This window comes from Equus przewalskii, chromosome 22 (genome assembly GCF_037783145.1).
Source record: "Equus przewalskii isolate Varuska chromosome 22, EquPr2, whole genome shotgun sequence".
Classification (NCBI taxonomy): Eukaryota; Metazoa; Chordata; class Mammalia; order Perissodactyla; family Equidae; genus Equus; species Equus przewalskii.
In genome coordinates this window covers 47,941,156-47,964,632 of record NC_091852.1, presented here as the reverse complement: position 1 = coordinate 47,964,632, position 23,477 = coordinate 47,941,156, and the positions used below count along the sequence as shown (strand labels likewise).

At 51.1% G+C, this 23,477-nt stretch overlaps 1 protein-coding gene and 2 long non-coding RNA genes across 5 annotated transcripts in view; 1 reads left to right on the top strand and 2 right to left on the bottom strand.

The window, feature by feature from the left end:
- Nucleotides 1–3,385: 3,385 nt before the first annotated feature.
- On the bottom strand, nt 3,386–7,382 carry LOC103555023 (uncharacterized). Of its 3 annotated transcripts, XR_011531657.1 has the most exons (4): nt 7,247–7,373; nt 4,688–4,812; nt 4,087–4,196; nt 3,386–3,647 (listed from the first exon to the last, which is right to left on the bottom strand). It is a non-coding gene; the product is annotated as an uncharacterized lncRNA (long non-coding RNA). The 3 variants fall into 3 exon arrangements; XR_545872.2 differs by lacking the exon at nt 4,688–4,812 and having other exon boundaries at nt 7,247–7,382; XR_545871.2 differs by lacking the exon at nt 4,688–4,812 and having other exon boundaries at nt 3,386–3,636; nt 7,247–7,371.
- Nucleotides 7,383–8,323: 941 nt separating this feature from the next.
- Nucleotides 8,324–10,872, bottom strand: LOC139078631 (uncharacterized). Its single transcript, XR_011531658.1, has 2 exons — nt 10,195–10,872; nt 8,324–10,070 (listed from the first exon to the last, which is right to left on the bottom strand). It is a non-coding gene; the product is annotated as an uncharacterized lncRNA (long non-coding RNA).
- Nucleotides 10,873–11,254: 382 nt separating this feature from the next.
- The window catches only part of B4GALT1 (beta-1,4-galactosyltransferase 1), a 48,001-nt gene continuing 35,778 nt past the window's right edge, over nt 11,255–23,477 (top strand). Inside the window, exon 1 of the mRNA XM_070590262.1 lies at nt 11,255–11,909. Coding sequence (XP_070446363.1) covers nt 11,498–11,909 — 412 coding nt within the window. The 5' untranslated portion in view covers nt 11,255–11,497. The remainder of the gene's footprint in view (nt 11,910–23,477) is intronic.

The following is a 23,477-nucleotide window of genomic DNA, read 5'->3' as shown; positions in this document are numbered from 1 at the left end:
GGCCACCCCAGAGGAAAGGAAGGGTTTTTTTTTTTTTTTTCCAACATTTGCAGCAGAAGTCCTGGGGGAAGACAGGACCTTTGCTTCTTGGCCCCCTTGGGCCATGTGTTGATCCCTGAACCAATCACTGTGGCCAGAGGGAAACAGTGCTCCGATTGGCCAGATCTGAGTCATGTGTCCGTTGAGGAGCCAGTGGTGAGGTTAGCCTATCCCAACCATTGGGAAGAGTGGGCTCTCTTACCAGGAGGAATGAATACAGGACAGACAAAATTAACACCTGTGCTGTACCGGGGAAAAAGTTGATTCCGCCAACTATATTCTCCTTCAAGAATAGATTTTTTTAAAGATATAAAGGAAGTGGAGATTGCTCAGAACAAGTCAGGGCAAGGACAATCAAATTTCCTTTTTTGACCGGTCTCTGAACTGACAGATCGCAGAGCTGCTCTTGATAGTCTGTTGGCAAACTGGGTCTTCAGCGAGGCCTTTAACAATCTCTGCTGTGATATTCTTGCGGATAAAGTGGGAAATATGGGTTGGATGATAGTATGATTGAGAGGTAAGGAAACCTGATAAATGACTGGAGTGCACCTTTGCCATTATATCCGTCCACTCAGCATGCAACCCCCATCTTATTTTGCAAGAATTTTTAAATAATAGTAATATAGTCCTGGAGGGCTCTAGTGCCCTGGCTCCCACCATGGAAGCAGAAAGGGTAAGATCCTCCTTTCTACTTCCTGGCAGCTAGGGCTCAGGCATGTGAACTGGGCTCAGCCACTCCCATCCAGGACTTTGAATCTTTAGAGGGTGATGCTAAGAGGCAGGGGTCATGGCAACAGCAGCAGCAGCTTGAACAGTCCTGACCTGGTGGTATGGAGTGCTCACTGGCAGTGGTGGCCACGGCAGAGCAGTGTGGTAATTGACTGTTTTGCAGTCAAAAATCCTGATTGGTACAATGACTGTATTTAAGGGATCCAAGTCAATGTGTAGCAGTGTTTCTGCTGTTCCAGGATTCTGTCTTCAGCCCTGTCTTTTAGTTTAACATGAAGATCAAAAAGTGAATGTTGGGGCCGGCCCCATGGCAGAGTGGTTAAGTTCATGTGCTCTGCTTCGGTGGCCCATGGTTTTGCCAGTTCAGATCCTGGGCGCTGACATGGCACTGCTCATCAAGCCATGGTGAGACGGCATCCCACATGCTACAACTAGAAGGACTCACGACTAAAAATATACAACTATGTACTGGCGGGCTTTGGGGAGAAAAAGGAAAAAATAAAATCTTAAAAAAAAAAAGTGAATGTTGTGGGGCTGGCCTGGTTGTATAGTGGTTAAGCTCATGTGCTCCGCTTCAGTGGACCAGGGTTTGCAGGTTCAGATCCTGGGTGTAGACCTACACACCGCTCATCAAGCCATGCTGTGGCAGGATCCCACATACAAAATAGAGGAAGATTGGCACAGATATTAGCTCAACAACAATCTTCCTCAAGCAAAAAAGGAGGAAAATTGGCAATGGATGTTAGCTCAGGGCCAGTCTCCCTCACCAAAATAATAATAATAATAATAATGATAATGATAATAAAAAGTTAAAAAAGTGAATGTTGCATTAGAAGGCATTGAAGAAAACATGACATTTGGGACTATGGAGGTGGTCAATGGTCCTGCTCTGTTCTGTTGCTCAGACCCCAGCTGGAATGCTGCATTCAGTCCTGGGCACTGCTCTTTTATGAAGGAAAGAGACAGACTGGAGCCTGGCCAGAGAAGAGTGAACCACACAGAGAAGGAACTCGACCATGAAGCATGAAGAACAGTAGAAATGATAGGTATTAGTCAGCCTAGAGAGGAGTGGTCTTCAGGCTGGGAGAAGGCACACGTCCGATCTTTTTAAATAACTGAAACCATCAAGTGAAAGAGGACTCAGTTTATTCTCGCTGGCTCCAAGGAACATAGCTAGCTGGCATCACTGCTACTGATGAGTTTCAGCTTCACAAAGAACATCTTAATTCTTGGGTCAGTGATAGCCACAACAGAGCAGGCTATAGGGAGCTCCCTATCACTGGAGGTGTGCATGCAAAACCAGATGAACTCTCAGACAGTATACTGTGTGTGGCAATCGTTCACTGGATGAAAGAGGTGGTGTCCTTCCAGGTTCCCTCCAATGCTGAAATCTGACCAAGTCCATAGGGCAGATTGGGAAGGGCAGGAAGCCAGAGGTGGGGAGACCAGAGGAATTGCAAATTGTGAGCTGTTCTGGAGCACAGTTCCCAGCAACCATCCTAGCTCCAGAAAAAAAAAATAGAATGGAAGATTGCATTTTTCTCATTTCTTCACCACTCCCTCCATCCAATCCCCTTGCCATGTGACTTTGAAGTTCCTCCCGCTAGAGGCAGAATGCATTTTCCTGCCCTGCTGATGTTGGGTTGGTCAAGTGACTTGCTTTGCCTCACAGAATGTGAATAGAAGTGGCCACTCCAAGCACAGTCCCTAAAAGGCATTGGCTTTCTTTTCTCCCCCATCTTGTGGTTTTGCCATCACCATGTGAAAAACATGCCCGTGGGAGGCATCACAGAAGAACAGAGACACATGGAGTAGACTCACCTAGCCAACCTTGAGACCTACAGCCTTAAGCAGAGCTGCCGCAGCCAACCCACGGACACATGAGAGAGGAATAAATGCTTTATTGTTGTCTCGCTCTTGGATTAGGCGGTTATTTGCTATGTAGCATTATTTGGCGATAACTTACTAAGACAGAGGGCATATTCCAGCAGACTCAGATATAGTATCGAAGGCAGTTCCCAGGCTTCTGCACTTGAGGCAAAGAACTCATCTCAAGAGATTGTGAGCATATCATGTCCTGGGTGTACATGTTGCTAGGAATGCATGGCCAAGGTCACCGTGTGGGGGCTAGACCCAGAGATAGAGGCACTTTGTGGGGATTGGGGTAAAGAGGTGAGAGGAGGAGTCTGATTTCACTTCAGGTCACAGGAAGAAGTTCAGCTGGGCACTTGGAGCAAAGTGTGGATGGGAGTAGCATCCTGACAAGCAGCTTATTTGTGTTGTGTTGGGTTAAAAATGGCTACCAATTCTTTACCACATCTCTCATCAATAGGTGAAGTCTATTTCCCCTCCTCTTAAATCTGAGCTGGCCCCGTGACTTGTTCTGACCGACAAAATGTGGCAGATGTGTCATTGTATAATGTCCAAGACTTAGCCTTGGATCTTCCACTCCCTCCTATGCATTTGGAATACTCCTTCTTAGAATCTGGCTGCCATGCTGTAAAGAAGCCCAAGCAGCCATGTGGAGAGGCCCACATGGAGGAGAACTGAGACCTTCGGGTACTGACCAATGGGCTCACCCCACTCACCACGATCTGAGCCAATTAATCACAATGAGTTAGAGATCGAGAAAGGAAGTTTAATGAGATTAGCCGGCTAATCAGAAGACCAGTGACTAATGTCTCAAAAACTCATCTTTGAGGATTTCAGAATCTTGAGGCTGTTATACAGGGAAAATGGGCAGTAAGGAGGGGTCCAGGGATGTTGGTCTCCAGGCATGACAGGCTCCAGGTATCACACTGTTCCATTCTTCTGCGAGCTACGATGGATGCCTTGTAGGTGTGTTTTCCACCTGTGGTCAGCCTGTTCCTGGAGAAAAACTCATAGAACATAGGTTTATTTATTTTTTTTAAAGATCAGCACCTAAGCTAACATCTGTTGCCAGTCTTTTTTTTTCTTCATCTCCCCAAAGCCCTCCAGTACATAGTTGTGTATTCTAGTTGCAGGTCCTTTTAGTTGTGGCATGTGAGATGCCGCCCCAGCGTGGCCTGTTGAGCGGCATCATGTCTGCGCCCAGGATCCGAACCGGAGAAACCCTGGGCTGCCAAAGCGGATAGCACAAACCTAACCACTTGGCCATGGGGCCTGCCCCCAAAGTTTTAATTTATCAAGGTATCAGGGAGTACATACGTAAGCGGAGGCCATAAATCAGGAGAGCATGTGAATTTTTCAAAGTACATGCAGAGCAGCGAGTAGTCACACAGAGGAGAAGCTGGGGCCATTTAGCAAAACAAGATGGCCTCACTTTTACTGACTTACACTTCGGCTAACAGCTACAGCTGAATTCCCAGTTGGCAATCAGCACCAACTTTCAGCTATGTGCGGGAGGCCATTTGTACGTTCCAGACATTCTGTTAACTCAGGCAACACTATATGAAGCAGAAAACCACCTAGTTAATACACAGAATTTTAAGAAATACTAAATTGTTGTTATTTTAAGAAATTCATCTTTGGGTCGTTTTTTGAATAGTAGGAGTTGGCAAACTTTGTCTATAAAAGATTAGTTATTTTTTTTTTAGGTTTTGCAGGCAATTTGTTCTCTGTTGCACTACTCAACTCTGCCACTGTAGCACAAAAGCAAACACAGACAATAGGAAGACATATGAACACGGCTGATTTCTAAAAATTTTTCTTTGCAAAAACAGGTGGAGGGCTGGATATGGCTTATGGAACCTGGTTTGCCAACTCCTGCAATAGGTAATTGAAACAGAAATTGGCACCTGGAAGTGGGGAGCTTCCAAAAGAAAAACCTAAAACATAGAGCATTCACTTTGGAACCCAGAAGCTTGCAGAGTCCCAAAGAGTAGCAAAGGAGGATGCAAGCGCAGTAAGGAAACTGTTACTGTAGGTTACTACGGACCTAAGTTACACTCTAGCAACATGCAGTAACATGGATGAGACAAAATGTATCAAATAATCTTGCGGTCTTGCTATGGAGATTTCCAGGCAAAATGTTCAAAGTTCCAGTTGACTCCCTTTAGCAGCCTGTGAAAAAATACAGAAAGAAAAAACTCTTGTTTCAAGCAGAATTTAGAGAAACTACAGAGGGCCCAGGACAGTCTCTACAACCAGCAAAAGATACTCAGAGTAAACTAAAACTTAGAGGAAAAATTAATTCCAGGACACTTCCAGTAAAATTTGGCCTAAAGGTCAAGGATATGACTGTATGACTCTTTAAAAATCTCAGAAAGATTTCAAGCAGTGCCTCCTAGACCTCTCAGCTAGACCAAAGTGCTTCTAAGAATCTTAAGGATTTGTCCCACGGCAGCCACCCTGACTGACAGCCTAAAGAAGGGAGGGGCTTATCTGGAGATTTGGGGGTATGGTTTTTGTCTAATCGAGTGAAACTCAGTAAGATTCATGGGAAACTCACAAAGTTTTCTGCTTTTTCCTAAGAGAATTTTACTAGCATAAGTATCACTGACTTGGACTAAAATAGACACAGTTTAAAATGAAATGAAGACACTGGACACCCAGGGAAGCAGCCTGAACGTGTTACCCTGCTGCACAAGGGCTATTTCTTATGGAAAAGGAGGAATAACTCAAAGGATGGAGCCAAGAGCCCAGAGGGTAGAGGTAAGAGCCACCTGGAGCAGGGGGTCTTGGTGTCCTGTGCGCTACTGGATCTCAGATTTCCTAAGGACTAGTGACTGTTATGTACCTTTCGTTATCCTCTTTCCAAGTGGGAGTATCTATTGTGATTTTCCTGTCCCTGTCTTCCCGTTGAATGTTGGATATGGGGGAGGGGGGTGTGGAGATAATTTACAGTTGCAAGTTTAGTACAAATATTTCTTTGGACTATTTGAGAGTAAGTTTCTGACATGATGCCATACTACGCCAAAATGTTATACGCATATTTCTAACATAACCACAAGCCAACCATCGAAATCAGGAAATTAACATCGATGCATTACTATCATCTTATCCTTAGTCCCCATTCACACTTCACTGGTCGTCCTCAAACTATCCTCTACGGCAGAAGAATCCACTTCAGAATCATGGTGTTGCACGTCATTTTTCTTTAGTCTCTTTCAATGGGGAACAGTTCCTCAGTCTTTCCTTGACTATCATAACCTTGACATTTTTTAAGATTTCAGGATGGTTATTTTGTAGAATGTTTCACAATTTGCATTTCTCTAACATTTCCCTTTGAAATTACAAGTATTTTGTGGGGTAGGTACCTTGAACTTATGTAAATATTTCGTTACTCATCAAACTTTCATGTCTCTTTTATCAGTATGAACTCATGGTTTCCTATTTTATTCAATTAGTTGTAAACTGCTCCTATCAATATTTATTTTAATGCTCAAATAGTTTCATATTTGGCCAATGGGAGCCCCTTCAAACTGATTTCTATGTTCATTTGACATATCCTTATCATTCTTCAAGCTCCTTCTTACTTTCTGGAACAAGATTTTCCAGGCTCATCTTGTAATATCCCTGGTCTATCCCTGAAATCAGCCTTTTCTCCAAGAATATCTAGTTCTTTCTATTGGAAAACAGTGTTTAGAAATCAAGATTTGGGTGCTAGCTGTGCTCATTGCTATTGGCAAGTTTCCGCTCCTAGGCCTGCTCCCAGATATTCACTCATATTTGTGTACAAACACACACATCTATATTTATTTCACTATCGATACATTGAAAGCCATGAATTCACACCGATTTCTCCAATTCCAATAAAGTTTCAAAGAGTTCATTTTAGTTTTCTCCTTTCTATATTTGTAACTCCCTTCTCTGACAGTCAGAAAGTTGGGTAACTCTCATCATCCATATATATAGTTACTTTTTATCAGTCTTTCTGTCTTTAACAATCTCCTTGTCTACCTTGGGCTTCAACATCCTGCACTGGGCTGCCCCACCTCACAGAAGCCCCTAATACCCTAATACCCCATTCGCATTTACTCTTTAGTCTGCTTGCATTTTGACACCCTGTGCTGGGCTGCCACCCTCCCCACCTCTCACTCCACGCCCCCCTCCTCATTTGTGTGGGCGTTGACACACTGTCTATGCCGTTTGGCCTCCCACCTTATTCTCCCTACCTAATGGCTTTTGGACTGAATTCCTCAAGAAGAGGAGGAGGGAGAAGGTACCTTGTTTTGTAGTTCATAGGTCCCTGAAGCTGAGGAACCATACCTGGACCTGATTTGGATGATTAGATTCTGGACCTAGAGCCTGAGCCTGAAGTCAAGTTTTAATGGGATGAGCCTTTGGGAGATCTTGGGAGATTAATGCATTTTACACGTGGGAAGAATCCAAATAATTTGTGGCCAGTGGGCAAACCATGGAAGACCTAAAAAGATGGCTGCCAATTCCTTACCCCTCCTCCTCTTGAATCCGGCCTGCCCTGTAACTTGTTTTAGCTAAAATTTCCACAGAAGTGACCTTAAGGCTGGGCCCTAAGAGATCTGCATCTTCTTACTTTGCTCTGGAAATGCTCCTGAGAGGTCCACGTGGAGAAGAACCAAGGCCCCTGACCCACGACCCATTCTGACCCAGCCCCCAGCCAGCACCAACTGCCAGCCATGTGAATGAGGCCATTTGGAACCTCCAGCTGTGCCAGAGCCCAACTGACTCTAGATGAAGCTGAACCTACACGACTGTGAGAAATTGTTAGTTTTAATACACTAAGTTTTCAGGCGGGGGTCGGTGGGGGGAGGTTATGCAGAAGTAGATAAATGAAATAACTGTCTACCCCATGCCAGGCACTGTTCTATGCCCTTCTGATCTACTAGGGTGAAGCAGAAATGTGAACTGGGAGGTACATACAAAAGTGCCGTCAGAGGGCAGAGGAAATGCCGCTAACCAGCTGAAGGCGGCCGGCAGGGAGAAGCAGAGAGCTGAGTGATTCAGGGCAGATAAACCCTGGATGGGCCAGTCAGCAGCCTGCCTTCCTTCTCCAGGTGTCTCCGATGGGATGGGACGAAGTTTTCACCTGACAGAACTGAGAGCGGAAAGAGCTGAAGGAAGTTTCTTTGGGTCTGTCTCTCTAACACCAGTTCATGTTTGCACAGCTGGATGATGTTATCAAGCAGGTTTCTGACCTGGACCTTTCTGAAGCGAGAAATTTACTGATTCTAGGTACCTCTGGATCGGGGGGCTGGTGAGCCTGGTGTTCAAGCTTCTGTGGACTCTGCATGTTCCCAAGGGATAGACAGTTTGCAAGTGTTGCTCCTTTTCCTAGCGTCCTGGCCACAAAGAGGGCCCCAGGATACACCTGGGACCCTAACCTCCCCTCAGCCCTGTCTCCTGGCCATAATCTGAACATGTGGAAGACACATCAGCATTCCCCACCCCCTCCTTTTTCAGATGAGGGACTGTTCTGACCCTTCCTCACTCATTGGCCTGACATTTTCTTCTCAGCATAGGCGGTTGGCGTCAGCTTCACCCTCACCAGCTCCCTGGTGGAAAAACTTTTGACTTTTGTGTTCTAAAATAGCTTAGCGATAGTTCTTGCCTTCTCCCCTTCCCACATTAGCAAGACAATCATAAGCATTCATTTAACAGGTGTTTTAACAAATATTTTATTCAGTGCCAACTCTGTGCTAGGTTCAGTTCTAGGAGCTGAGGATTCAGTAGTGAACAAGAGAGAAAGTTCCTGCACTCACGGAACTAATTTTCTAATGAGGGAGACAGACAACGACAAATAAATGTATAAGTGTATAATGTTGAGTAGTGAAACCTGTCCTGAAAAAAATCAATCAGGTTAAACAGATGTGAGTGGGGGACAGTTCTGAGATCTCTCTCATAAAGTGACATTTGAGAGATCTGAACAAAATATGGGGGAAGAGTATTTCAGGCTAAGTGAACAGCAAGTACAAAGGCCCTGAGGCAGGAAGAAACAGGGCAAATTCAAGGAATAGCAATTAGGTTAGTGTGGCGAAAGCAGGGAAAGCATGGTAGAGGGTGATGGATGAGGATGGGGAAGAGAGATGGGAACCAGATTAGATAGGACGTCTACAGATGGGGATTTTGTTATGAGGATAAATGGCATGATCTGATTTGTGCTTACAAAGACCTCCCTAGAGGTGATCTGGAGAATAGACTGGGAGAGCGCATGGAGGAGGTGGAAGCAGGGAGAGCAATTAGGAGGCTACTGTATAACCCAGGGCACGACGATGGTGGCTTGGTCCAGGAGGGTTACAGCAGAGTTAGGGGGTGGTTAATTCTGATGGTTTGAAGCTAGAGCTGACAAGACTTGCTGAGAGACTGGAAAAGGCATTTGAGAAGAAGAGTGGCACATGGAGGACACCTTTTGGGTTTTGGGCTCAGGGAACTGAACACTGGTACGATTCTCTGACACAGGTAAGCATGGGAGCGGAGTATGGGGAATAGGTTTTGGGGGCCAGGTGTGTTGAGTTTGATAGACAGTTGAACGTGAGTCTGGAGGTCTAGGCTGGAGATGGAAATTTTGCAGTCATCAACACATAGGTATTGGAAATCACCCCTGGGGGGCCAGCCCAGTGGCGCAGCGGTTAAGTGCGCATGTTCCACTTCAGTGGCCTGGGGTTCACTGGTTTGGATCCCGGGTGAGGACATGGCACCGCTTGGCAAGCCATGCTGTGGTAGGCGTCCCACATAGAAAGTAGAGGAAGATGGGCACGGATGTTAGCTCAGGGCCAGTCTTCCTCAGCAAAAACAGGAGGATTGGCAGTGGATGTTAGCTCAGGGCCAGTCTTCCTCAGCAAAAATAAAAATAAAAATAAATAAAAAATATTAAAAAAAAAAAAATCACTCCGAGGGAGTCAGTATGGACAGGAAAGAGCGCTGCAGACTACGGCTTGGGGCCTACAGCAACTGGCGCATAGAAGGAGCAGCCCACAGAGAAGACAGAAGCAGCCAGAGAAGTGAGGAAGATCAGGAAAGCCTGGTGTCCAGGAAGCCAAGCGAAGAAAGTAGATTCTGTATGATCACAACCAAGTGTCAACTTCTGAGCCTCAGTTTCCTCATCTGTGAAATGGAGACAGTCACAACTGCCTACTTCACAGAGTTGTTAGGCTTGTGTCCTGCTGGCATATAGTAAACTCCCCGTCTATTGTTAGCATCCCCCCATAGCAGCGGTGGCTGCCAGAGCCCTCAGCTGCTCCATCCAGACAAAGGGCAGCACCTCGGTGACTCTTCCTCAGGAGTGAGGTGTCCCTGCTCACTCAGGCAGCAGGTGGGTCTGAGGAGTGGCCTCTGGGCCAAATCTGAACCAAGAGACCTCAACGCCTAAGCCTCTCACCCACACAGCCTCCAGCCTTTACCTGTAAATCAGAAAGGGGAAAACTTGGTAAATAAAGGTTTTGGAGTCCGAATTCTGCCTCTGCCTCTCACCAGCTGTGGGGTCTTAGGCAAGCTTCTTCTCTTCGTAAGCCTTGAACTCTTTACCTGTGAGATGGGGACAACTCCCACTTTACAGGATTGTGTCCAGGCCGGTGCAGATGGCAAAAAGGCGCCTTCTCTCCTGCTTGCGGGCCCGCGAGTTAGCGAGGCTCCCTGCCACCCTCCCACTTAGGGTATGTAACCTCGCGAGGCAGGATGCACTAGGAGAGGCACCCCCCCAACACACCCAACACACCGCGCCCTCTGCGGTCCCCCAGCCTGGGCTAGAGGAGAGAAGCGGGGCCTCATGCACTTTCTTTTCCGCAGGGCGCCGGGGAAGGCCCATCTTTCGGCTGGGCCCCCGCAATGGCAGTGGGGCCTAGGGGTAGGAGGGACGGGGCACCGAACGTCCCAGAGAATCCTCCGCCGCTGTCCCACCCTCCACGGGCGTCGAAGCCCATTTCCTGGGCAACCTTTCTCCGCCCCTCCCCCCCGGCCACCAGGCTGGAACGCCGCGGCGGCCCCCAACCCTCAGGACAACCCGCCTGCTCTCCTCTCTGCCCTCTGCTCCGCCGCCGCGCTGCAGGCCCAGCCCGCACCCCAGCCCCGAGCATCCGAGGAAGTGGCGGCGCATCTCGAGGTCGGCTAGCAGGGGGGAGAGGGGGCGCGGCTTTCCAGCGACCGAAGTCCCACGCGAAGACCCAGGAGAGGGGCGGTGCGCCGCCGGGCGGTGGATCCGGAGGCGGAGCCTCCCCTGGAGACGGCCCCGCCCCTGCAGCCCCCAGGGCCGAGGCCCCGCCCCGCGCCCGGGGCCAGAAAAACTCCGCTCCGGCCCCGCCCCGCCGGCGGCCCTGCCCCTGCAGCCCCCTCCCGGCCCTGCAGCCCCACCCGAGGCCCCGCCCCTGCAGCCCCCTCCCACCCCTGCAGCCCCTCCCGAGGCCCCGCCCCTGCAGCCCCCTCCCACCCCTGCAGCCCCTCCCGAGGCCCCGCCCCTGCAGCCCCCTCCCACCCCTGCAGCCCCTCTCCCCGCCCCTCCGCCCGCGCACAGCGGCCCCGCCCCTCCGCCCGCGCCAGCAGCCCCGCCCCGCGCCCCGGTCCAGAAAACCCCGCTCCGGCCCCGCCCCGCCGGCGGCCCCGCCCCGCCCCGCCCGCGCCTCGGGCGCTCTTCTCCCTGCTCGGTGGCTGGGCAGCCCGAGTCTCCGCGTCCTGCCGCCCGCCCGCCCGCCCGCCCGCCGGCCGACGCCGCGCTCCTGCCTGCGCTCCGGCCCCTCCCCCGAGCCCCGTGGTCCGGCAGCTCCTGGCCGGGGGCCCGCGGGCGGGCCGCCCTCCCCGCCGCTGCCCACCCCCCTCTTAAAGCGGCGGCGGGAAGATGAAGCTTCGGGAGTCGCTCCTGGGCGGCAGCGCCGCGATGCCGGGCGCGTCCCTGCAGCGGGCCTGCCGCCTGCTCGTGGCCGTCTGCGCGCTGCACCTTGGCGTCACCCTCGTCTACTACCTGGCCGGCCGCGACCTGAGCCGCCTGCCCCAGCTGGTGGGAGTCTCCACCTCGCTGCAGGGCGGCTCGAACGGCGCCGCCGCCATCGGGCAGCCCTCCAGGGAGCTCCGACCGCCGGGAGCCCCGCCACCGCTGCCTTGGGGCGCCTCCTTCCAGCCGCGCCCGGGTCGTGACTCCAGCCCGGACGCAGACTCCCGTCCCGGCCCCGCGCGCAACTTGACTTTGGCCGCGCTGTCTCCCGGCACAGCAGTGTCGCTGCCCGCTTGCCCCGAGGAGTCCCCGCTGCTCGGTAAGGACCCGGGTCGGCGCCAGTCCGAGGACTGCGACTCCCCTGGATTTCCCCGACAGGGTCCCCCGGACGTTCGCCCGTGCCCTGTTTCGCGACAGCCAGCCTCCCTAATTCCGGATCAGAGTCCCTAATCCCACACGGGTCCCGGAACGGGTGAGGGTGAGAGGTTGGGAGGTGAGTCCCCTTGGATTCCTGTTGGAAGCTGAGGCGGGGGCGAGTAGGGAAGCCGCAGGCCCCTCTGGCCTCAGAACCCGAGAAGGCCTTGGAGACTTCCTCGCTCTGGTCCAAACCTCAAGAAGTTTTGGAGTTTGAGTCGGCTGAAGGCTTGGAGCCGCTTCCACCCTGCTGACCCTGGTAGGGACCAGGAGGCACCTCCGAGTGACTCGCTGCGGTTTGGAGGACTGACTGATGGTGAGGCCTCCAGTGGGGAAGGGAGCTGAGCTCCCAGTTCACATCTCTTGTCTTCCCGTAGCGCCGCTCTCTCCTGAGTGTGGTTTGACTTTCTTCCGGAGCTTTTGGGCAAATGACATCTCCCTAAGCCTCTGGTTTCTCACCTCTTAAATGGGGATAATAAATGGTAACTGTTTCAGGCAGTTGTTTTGGAAGATTAAATGAAACATTGTAAACAAGGGTTTACATTAAGGAGGGTAAGCCCTCAGTAGATTGTCACTGTTGTGTTCAGTTCCTCCTCGGGGTAGATCCCTGCCCTGGGGCCCTCCTCCCCTGCTTCCTGCCCTGGTAGGTTCCCCAAACCTAAGTGAGCAGGGCCCTCCCAGGGGCGGGTGGTGTTTGTAGGAGTACAATGTGTGTACCCTGGGGGCTGGAGTGCTAAACTGGAACCAGTTAGCACCCAGTTGTCCCTTCCCTGGAGCAGCCTGGTTATCTTGCCCAGATGATGTGGACCGTGGCCTCCAGCCTCTCTTTAGGCATGGGCTGGGAGCTTGGGTGGGTGACTCTGCGTTCCTTACCTCAGGAGGCGGCTGAGCCCCTGCCTGCCCAGACCTTTCCTTGACCTGTAATCCACAGGCGGTCAGACTCTCGGCAGCCACAGGTTGCTCCCGAGGGTACCTGACAGGTGGCTGCTCCTTTTTAGTGCCAGGGTTTAGAGAATGTGGTTCCCAGTGAGGGGCCCTGGCGGGAGGGCAGGCATCCTGCCCGTGGGAACTCTGTCACTTTTCTGCAATGCCTGGCAGACCAGGCCTCCTACACGCTCTTGCTCAATTTCTCCAGTAACTCCTTCAATATTTTCAGACCAAGTTTGGGAGGAAGCTCTTGAAAGTGGTCAGGCAAGAATTGTGGTGTTAAGGGGGACTTTTAATTAAAGCAGAAAGTTGGAGTCCTTTGGACTGGATGGTCAGTCTGAGAAGCAGGCTCATCCTGTAAAATGAAGACAAATCTTTGTCCTGCTGCTGAGTCTTGTACGTCAGGCGTGTCGGAGAGTTTCTCAGAATCTCTTCCTCATGTGGGAAATGGGGTTGTCGATGCTTAACTCACAGGGTTATTTTTAGGACTGAATGAGATTGTGTATGTTAAGTACGTGTAGGCAAATAGGACTTGAAGTTCCATTTTCTCAGACTCCGGTGGAGATAGCTCTGAACAGCAGAGAGAAGAGGGAACAGAGAGTCCCCAGACCCCAGAGAGGCTAGGTTTTGTCCTTTTTGTTTTTAATTGTTGCCTGGACATTGTGCAGAAAGAAAGATAAATTATTTAGCAAATTAAAGTACCCCAAAGTTCATTTGGGGTATGGGATCTTCTCGATGAAGCGTGGGAGGCCCTGGTCACCCTCCCCTGCTTTGTTTTGTTGTCTAATGGTGGGAGCCCTTACTGGCATTTCAGAGGTGATTCTGAATTGGCAGCATGAAAGGACTTCCTGAGAGATAACATTTGGGAGGGTGAGGAGAGAGGCCCTGGGGCTTCTCTAGCATGGCCGCCTTCATGTGACGTGGGTGCGGGAGACCATGACGGTTAGGCTGCCGCTGAGGGAGCCCCAGAAAGTGAGGGCTGAGCATTTTTCTGGAGCCCTTAGGTTTGAGTGGTTGCGTGCAGCTCTCGGAGCGGAGGCTCCTGGCCCGGAGGGGCCTTGGAGAAAGCTGAAAGTCACCCTGGGAGAGTGTGGGCTGGGGGATCGAGCCCATCTGTTCGGCTGGGCAGGTGTCAACCGAAGCCCTTGGAGGGTGGTTTTGAGGTTGCTGGGAGAAAGCATCTGCGGGGTTTAGAGCGGTGGCCTTTTCACTACTTGCAGTTCCTTTCTGCGACTCGGCTCTGCTTTCTGGTGTCCAGTGGTCTGGACCAGGTGCTGCGATTCCTCCCGGCTGGCAGGTGGTGACCAACGGGCATGCCTTTCCCCGAAGGAGCCGGGCACCGGGCTGGGCTGCCGGTGGGTCACTGTTTGAGCTGTCCCGGGTTCTCAGAGCCATGGGGTGGACTCCAGATAGACCTGAGCTTGAATCCTGCCTCTGTCTCCCCTATGTGTGTGCTGGAGGAGAGGTGGCAGGGTTTGGAGCCATAGTGGGCCCTGCCCCGGGCACCCCTTCAGGCTGGTGGGAGGCCTTTGGGAGTGTGGGCTGCAGGGGGAAGGTGGGCCTTGCCTGAGGCTTCCCACAAGTTCCGGGGAGTTCTCTGGGGGTTCAGGCCTGCAGCCGCCGTCCTCTTGGCCCTTGGGGTCCAGGCAGCCTCCGCTCGGGGAACATGGCGGTGAGGCTGTCTCCTGGCCGCCTGGGTGTCTGCCTGAGATGTAGTCAGCCTGGGAGGAGCAGCGGCCTTGCCGTGCGTTTCTTTTCTCGGAATGTTTATCTCTGCTCAGATTTGGCGGCAGCTCAGCGTGACTTGACTGGCGCTGGCACCGCCAGCCCAGAGAGGGGCTGGGTGGGGGGCAGGCAGTACCTGAGGTTGCACTGCTCAGGGTGGTCGGGGCTGACCTGGGGGCTCAACTGTGGCCCGGGACGGTTGGTGTAGTCCCCTCAAAGGTGCATGGGGGGGTGAGCACAGGACGACTTAGACCCCAGAGGCCCCTCTTGCTCAGTTGTGCTTTGAGAAGATCCTTTTTGTCTGTTCGAAAGAGGACCCTGGTCTGGAGGTGGGCACCAGAGAGTCGTGGGCACCTGGGCCAGCAAACAGCGGCCCTGGGAGAGCAGTGGTCTGTGAGCCGATTTCCCCAGCTTTTGGGGGGGGGGGCAGGGGGGAGGGGGCTGTCAGCCGAGCCTCTGTCTCCCTTCGTGCCCTTGGGCAGAAAAAACACTAGCTGGGTCTCTGCTGGCCTCTTGCTCTCAGGTGTTTCTCCACCAGCACGTGGCCTCCGCCGCCTTCCCCCATGAGCACACATGTGGACATGCAGGCTGTCCTTGACAGAGCATGTTTTGAGGACATCTGTCCTGGCCTTGGCTTGGGAGTGGGCTCTCTCTCTTCTTTGGGGGTGAGCTCTCTCTCTTCTTTGGGGGTGAGTCTTGGAGCCTCATCCTGGGGGTTGGGGGAGGCACAGGGAGCCTTGCCTGTGTCCAGATCTTTAAGCTCTGGGAGTGTGGGTAACTAGTCCTTTAAACCAGTTTTGTCCTGTTGCTTTTCCTGGGGAAAATAGTGTACGGCTTCTTGTCTAACAGTCTGAGATTGAGAAATACCCTCCATGCCTCTCTGACTCGCTTTCTTCCACTCGGCCTGGTGGTGGCAGAAGTGATTCCTACTGCTCTGGTTCGTCCCAGACTCTCAGCCGGCGCGGGTGCCTCCACCTGATGAACCAAATGGAGCAAGAGCCACATGTGGGACTGGACTCAAACTGCACCATCCCGGCATGGCACTCTCCAGTTCCCAGGTCCCCATCCCTCATTGTGCTAGAGGCGAGAGGGGTCTTGCCTCGGGCCACACAGCCAGGGAGTGGCCCTCTGGGGCTGGAACCCAGGTATCCTGCTGCCCACTCAGTGCTCTTCCTGGAGGCTGTTGCCGAGTAGACATTTAGTACAGAGGCTCAGGGCCACCTGATGTGGCCTCGAGTTTGGGAAGATCCCTGCTAGGTGTGTCTGTGGGTCGGTCCGTAAGGTCTTGCGTGGTGGCAGCTTGCCTGGATGTCCTTGATGGCTAAGGTATCTGGTGACTTCGTTCCTCCAGTTCCGACTATGTGCCTGTCCTGTGCTGGGCCCCAGAGCTCCAGAGAGGGAGACGACCAGATACCTTCTCTTCAGGAACTCACGATTGAGGCAGAGGAGGCATACCTAGACCGCGCTGATGTCATTTAGGGAAACCAGAGCCTGTGCGTGTGTGTTTAGTCTCTCCGTCTCCTTCTCGCTCTCCATCCCTCTTTTTCTTCTTTTCTTGTTTCTTTCTCTTATTCAGAAACCCAGTGTTGATATCAAAGCTCTCTAGTTCTGGTCTGTATTAGACTGTGTGAAAATGTTCCTCTAATTCCTGAAACCTCGCATGAGCTCTGCTGGGTAATCGTTAACTTGCCGCTTTACGATGACTCTAATGAGACATCAGCAGCCATATGGCCGGGTGTTGCAGTCTCTGGGTAGCAGTGGGGTCGGGGTTCCCAGGCTGGGACGAGGCTAATTTATGGGTTGGGAATGACAGAACAGTTAATGTCGAGGCCGTCCCAGCCCTTCCCTGGATTCCACCCTGGGGACCTTCCAGATTTTGGGGGCTCTGCTGGGCTCTGCCCAGTCATCCTGTGATCGAGTCCAACCTGGTGATTTCTCCCGCCACCCAGCACCTCCTCCGCCTTGTTCCCTACTCAGTGTCCGCTCCCTCTTCTGATAAGAAGCAGAGACTGGGATTTTGCTTCAAGCCAGGTCCACCTGGAAATTCCAGTTAAGCAGCAATCCAGTTTTAGGACAAATAGTCCACCCTTTGGGCTTAAATCCTTTGAGGGCCTGGCCCTGTGGCCATTTTACATTTGGCTCTGGCATTGCCCAGGGTGGTCTCCGGGCAAGGAGGTCACTGTGGGGGCCAGCCAGCCAGACCCTGACTCCTGTGGGAACTAACAAGTCGTGGGTTTGGACTTGGTGATCTCCCCAGGGCCCCTCCTGTCCCTTCCTTGGCTAGGGTTCCTGGGAGCCAGGCTGTGGCTGTAATTGCAGAGGCCTCCATGGTGGGAGCCTCTGTGTTTACTTGGGCCCACGCAGGCCACCAGCTTGGGGAGAGATCTCGGACCCTGTTCTAAAGGTCGGAGACCGCCGGGTTGGAAGGTTGTGGTGGCTTGGGGGTAGGGGACAGAGTCTGGCTGGGAGCTGGTTCTGGGTGAACGTGGCCTAAAGGGATTTGTCCTTAGACAGCAGAGGGGCTGACTCACTCACTCAGTGTTTCAAGTTCCATTTTTCAGCCTGGCCTCGGCCCGCCCCTTCCCTGCACAAATGAAGGCCAGGGGCTGTATAATTGGCTGATGCTGAATTCTTCGGCAGTGATTTTAATGCCTGGTCTGGGTGTGTTACGTAGCTCCTTCTCTATCCCCCTGCCGTCCCTCTGAAGCCCCTTAGAAAGCCCAGGCAGAGAGGGGAGAAGGATTTGCCTCCCCGGGATGCTGGAGGCTGGGGCTGTGGGTCTCTGCTTTTGCCTGTTTTTTTGGGGAGTGGGTAATCTCTTCCTCCTTTTTATAAAAAGTAATGCAGGCTCGTTGAAAATAATCTGAAAAGTTAAAAAGAGGTGTAAAAGCACACCTGTAGTCTATCACCGTATGAAACGTGTCGGGCATCTTTCCTGCTCGTCTTTTTTCTTGTACGTGTTTAAGAAAGTAGCTGATCCTTTATAGATGGACAGAGGGATTGGCATAGATAGGTACGGGTGACCTGGTTGCCCAGCATTTGTCACTTAAGATTTTGTCACAAACTTAGTCCTACACCTTTAAAAACCACAAAGGCTGTATCGTTGTCAGCCGAATGTGCCGGAACTTTCTTTTATCATTCAACTGTTGTTGGACAAACACACACGCAGAGTTTTTGTTTTTCCTTAGAGGGCCACTGAGGCTCGTGCGTAAGGCTTTATGTACTTTTCGTAAGGCTTTATGTACTTTTTGGTTTGTTTCCATAGGAGAGTATTCTGAAAAGAAAAAGGAGTGAATGCGTTTTGAGAAGGGCGAGGTTTTCAAACCAGTCATCCTAAAGGGTAGGCCCGTTGAAAATTAGAGGTTTACTGTGTGCTGGCAGATGAGTATCATTTATTGCTAAATGAAGGATGTGTCTAGAATTCTGATTAAAAAGGAAAGTAGGCACAGGAAGCGCCTGGGGCAGGGGCAGAGGGCCAGGCGGTAGGACAGGCTCTTGGGATGAGGCTGAGCAGAAATCTGCTGGCAGCAGAAGCGGGAGGTGGCGGGGTGATGCCCCAGGAGTCAGCTTTCTCTGTGACTTCTCCATTTGTCTCCCTGGCAGTTAGGTCCCTGGGCTGGTCCTGCGTGGGCTGTGGCACTGAGGCCGTGGTCCCAGGGGAACCCCAGTTCGCTAACCCAGTGCTGCTGACACACTGAGATGTGACTGTTGCCACAGGAGGTGTGGGAACGAGCCAGCAAACCAGACTGAAACATGTAGCAGGCTCTCCCCCCTGCAGGGGTCCTCAAGTCTGGGGAGGGGCCATGAACTGAGACCCCATAGGTTTCCAGGAGTTCCTTTCAGGAGAACCCTCGGGGACCAGCAGAGCCTGACCCTCTGTTTTGGGGTTTGTCCGGGTGGGTTAGAGCAATGTAGCCTCAGGCCAGTATGCCAGGCTCTTCCCAAAGGGTCTATTTTGAAGTTATTCCAGTTTGAATGTCCTCACTGGGGCTAAATTCTCCTCTTCTGAGGGACACTTTGGGTTTGGGAATCTTCCAGGGGCCATTTGGCGCAAGCCCAAGGGTCAGGGGGAGGCTCTGTGAGGGAAGGGGCAGGGTTATGTCAGACCAGTGTGACCAGTGTGGTGTGAGGTCAGGCTCCTTCCTGCGCCACCACATGGCTCTGGGAGTCATGGAGGGGGGCCCTGGCAGGCGGTTCCATAATTGCCTGGCCCCATGACAGGGTGCGTTCTAAAAATGTCTTTAAAAATTTCTTCAAAAGTTTCTTCCTGTTTTGCATAATGTCCTTTTGCCTTTGACATCCTGAAACCACAGAGCTGTCGTTGGTGTTTCAGGACACTGCCAGCTTGAAAAAACAGGAAAGGACTCCATGTTCAGGGTGGACCTAGGAACCTGGTCTTTGCATTATAGGAGCTCGGGGGGCTTGACGGTGAGGTGTAGCCTTCAGAGGAGCACTTCAGGAAGCCTAGACAGGGTCCCTGCCTGGCTGAGAATGGGTAGACTTGAGTCTTCACCCCAAATTCAGGAGGGGCCCCAAGGAAGAGGATGAATGGAGACTCATTTGCTCATCCAGTGAACTTTTATTGGTAACTACACTGTACAAAGCACAGGAGATGCACATGGACAAGAGCCGGCCTCCGCTCTTGGGGAGCCCCTCAGCAGTGGACAGACCCTGGCAATATGGTGTCAGAGAGAGGAAGCGTGGGTGCTCCCAGGGCGCTGAGGAGGTGCACCGAGCCAGATGTGTGGTCTGGGCCAGGGCCAGAGGCAAAATGAAGGGCCTCGCTTCTGAACACCGATTTTAGCATCCCTGTCTCTCGGCATGTTTGAACAGTCTCCCTGCTTGGGAAGGGCAGGGGCCTGCTGTAATTTGTCTAGTTGCTGTCACATGGGGAGAATGCCATAGCCGAGATCCCAGCTGTTGCATACACTCCCCAGCAGGGCAGGAGAAGACAGGACGCGGAGGCAGGGTGAAGGGAAGATGATGAAAGAGGGAAGCTGGTGCTGGACAGTGGGAGGCTGAGGATAGCTAGACTGAGGGACCAAAGGAAGGAAGGTGAATGGGAGAGAGAGACAGAAAGAGGGGCTTCATGGTCTGCGGAGGGAGGGCCAAGCCTTGAAGGCCACTGGAGTGAGGATCCCAAGGTCTGGTTCTTCTCTAACCCATTACATCATTTTGGGCAAGTCCCGACTCTGCTGGTCCCTTCTCCTCTCTCTGACATTTGAGTGGGCTGGACCTGGCGGTCTTAACTCCCTTCCTTCTCTTCCTCCTGGAGTCTGCGTTGCTGTAGGGGGACATCCTGGTCATATCTGCAGCATGAAAGGTCTCTGAAATTCCCTACCCAATTCCCATGTCAGGGCTCTTGCGGTGAGGCTTCTGCTGAGGATATGTCGTCTTTGCCTAAGCAGGCATAAAGATTTCAGCAGGTGGATGACCTTTGAAACTGACTCAGCATGTTTCCGCCTGTCACGCTGGCTAGCTGATATGAGAAAGTTGTTATCCTCTCTGTGCCTCAGTGTTCTCCCCTGTAAAATGGAGATAATAATAGTTTCTATCTCATCAACGTTGTGAAATTTAGGTAGTAGCCCTGAAAAGGTCTAGAACAGACCCTGACACAGAAAAAGTTCTGAATATATGTCTATTATTGGTAGTACTAATAGTTATTATTTTTGAAGGTTTTGGCTTTTGCTATGTAGGATTTATTCCTTTTTTTCTTTTAGTTGAAAATACAATGTTACCACATTAAATGTTTTTTAAAAAATGTAATTCTCGTACCTACCATTGTAACAAAATGTGCACCTACCGCTGTAACAAAACTTGCCATTGCTTTCCAAACGCCCACATATTTTACTCTATTGCAATGAGAGTGTGAAACTGTTTTGCATTCTGCTATTTTTGTCCATCGTTGTCTTGGAACTGTCATGTGATTTATAATTATCCTAATTATCTTTTGTAGCTGCTGTCTAAAATTCTTACGGATAATCCCTTAGCATTCAACGTTCCAGTTTTCACCGCTGTAAATAATCTTGGACGTTTCTGCTGTATGTAGCTCTTCGCTTTGGTTGGATTATTTCCTTGGGATAAATTCCTGGAGAGGAATTTCTAGGCCAGAGAGTATGGTCATCTTGATGACACTGGTTCACATTGTCTCTTGGCTTTCCAGGAGGGTTGGAATACTCCACAGGCTCTAAATTGTAAATTCCTGCGCCAAGGATATTGGCTTTTAAAGAGTGTGGATTCCTAGGGAGAGTCAGATATATCTGGGATCTCACACTTAGACTCCCAGCCCTTGTGCATGCCCTGCATGTGTGTATGAGAGAGAGAGACAGTTCGCTATGTAGGACACTATGGCTGCTCAGGACCTGGACGCTCTGGACCTGGATGGGAAGCTTTTCCTATAAGCCATCGCCTTTGGGCATTTCCTGCTGAGGTTCTCGGTATCCACAAAGGAGCCTTATTGGTGGCTCTTTCAACACCTCAAACACCTTTGCCACAAGATAAGAACCTTTCCTTCTTCCTTTACTTGTGAAGCCAAACCTGTAGAATGAGGGCAGATTCTGGCTTTAAAAGCTTGGCTTAAAAATGGTGTTGATCTAAAACTTTGTGTGTTGGTTGCTGGAAACACTGCACGCAGCCATCCACAGAAACTGTGCTAGGTTTTGATGGGCTAGCCTGGGTACCTGACAATTTAACCCAAGTGGACGAACTCTGATCTGACAGCCCTGATTTGTGGGTTCCAGAAACGGGGCCCAAATGAAGAAATGCTTTTAAATTATATTGAGTGAAAATAAGTTGTTCAATAGTGCGAGGTCTACAAATGTGAATTGCCACTTCTGTCCCTATAGCCACCCCCTAGGCGCATGCCTCTTCTTTAGATAACCAGGCGCCTGCAGACTTGCGTAAATGGTAGAAGGACTTTAGAGCTAGTGATTCCAGTGACCCAGTTTACAAGGCCAGCAGTCAGGGTGCATTCTACTTGTGACAGCTGCTCCCTTCATCTTATAGCCCCTCCATGTGTCCTTTCTTCTGCATTCCACAGCAGTCAGCTGTGACTTAGAGTACTCTCTGGGTCTCTTTGGAATCAGACCAGAGCTGCTGTCCAGCATATCATTCCTGGGGGACCCGGGGCAAGACTTTCTTTTTGTGTGAGATGGAGAGATAATTCTTAGCTCAAACTGTTGATAAGAGGTTTAAATGAGAATGGGGTATGTGGTAATATCAGTACTCTGCCTTTTCATCAGTACCTAACCCATCCCCTTGGGCACAGAAGGTATACGTTCCACACAGGAGGCTGCAGAGTAAACTTTCCTCCAAATGCAGGTTTTTCACCCCCCATGGGGGCAGCCTTAAGAGGAGGAGGGAGAGGTGTGAGGCTGTAATGACAGCTTAGGGATATGGTGTAGCCTGGAGCCAGGGTTTGTTGGAGTCTGTGGCCTGGGTTATATGAAGAGACCTACCCCAGGCCACAGGGAGAAGGCCTCCATCTTGTGAATCCACAGCATGGGCACCTGGAGTGTGTGTTGCCCTGTGTCAGGTGTGCCAGGATTCTGTGGTGATCCACAGCCTTCTCTTCCCCATTGGCCATTGTTTGTCAGTGTCCTGAGGAGTGGCCATCGTAGACTACAGATAGCTGAGAGGTCAGGAGGAGGGGCTGGAAGGAGCATTGGATGTTTGGTGGAGTCTCAGGAGGTGAGAAGGGATGTGATAAAAAAAATGGGGGCTGGACGTAGGTGGGCTCAGCCTGGGGTGCCCAATGGCCTGTGCCCAGTGTGCTAGAAAAACTTAGGCACAGGCCTGTAGATAGCCCGTCATTACTCTACCCAGAGGCTGGTGTTAGGAGCCAGGATGCCAAGCCCTTCAGCCCAGCTCTGGTGCCAACCTACGGAGTGATGTCTGAGAAGTCACATCCTCTCACTGGGCCTCAGTTTACCCATCTGTAAGATGAGATGGGGCTTTGGCTTGCATGCTCTCTGGAGTCTCTTCCTGCCTGGCATCTGATGTAGGCAGGCGCTCCTGCTCAGTATGGCTAAAGGGCATCGCTGCAGGACAGTTGAATGCTGCCCCCGCTAGGGCCAGCCGTGTGGAGCTGCGGTGACTGTCAGTGGGCCCTGAGAGCCAGGCTTGAGTCTTACTGGACAAATCCACACCCACTACCCCTTCCAGCAATTCTAGTTTCTAGGCACAAAATCAAAAGTCAAGGGATGGGTGGGTAAGTTGGTCAGTTTGAAAACTCAATCGGTGGGAGCATTTGTGAATCTAGGGTCCTAGGGTCCAGCAACAGCCACGTCAGCCACTCCCACAACAGATAATGCTTGTTCAGCACTTACATGTACCGAGCATAGGGAAGGGACTTCACATGCGTGATTTTTTTATTAACTCTTACAGCAGCTCTTTTTCTTGCCTAATTGCCCTGGTTAGAACCTTTAGCACAATGTTGAATAGATGGAATAAGAGAGGATGTCCTTGTCTTGTTTCTGATCTTAGGGGGAAACATTTTCTTCTGCTATTAAGTGTGATGTTAGCTGTGGGTTTTTGTCAATGCTCTTTATCAGGTGAGGACGTTCCCTTCTGCTCCTAGTGTGTTGCGTGCTTTTATCATGAACAGGTGAAGTGTTTTGTCAAATGTATTTCTGTGTCTATTGAGATAATCATGTTGTTTTTGTCATTTATTGATATGGTGTATTATACATTGATTTTTCACGTATAAATCAATTTTGAATTCCTGGGATAAATCCTCCTTGGTCATGGTGTATAATCCTTTTTATATGCTGCTGGATTCAGCTTACTAGTATTTTGTTGAGGATTATTATTCATAAGAGAT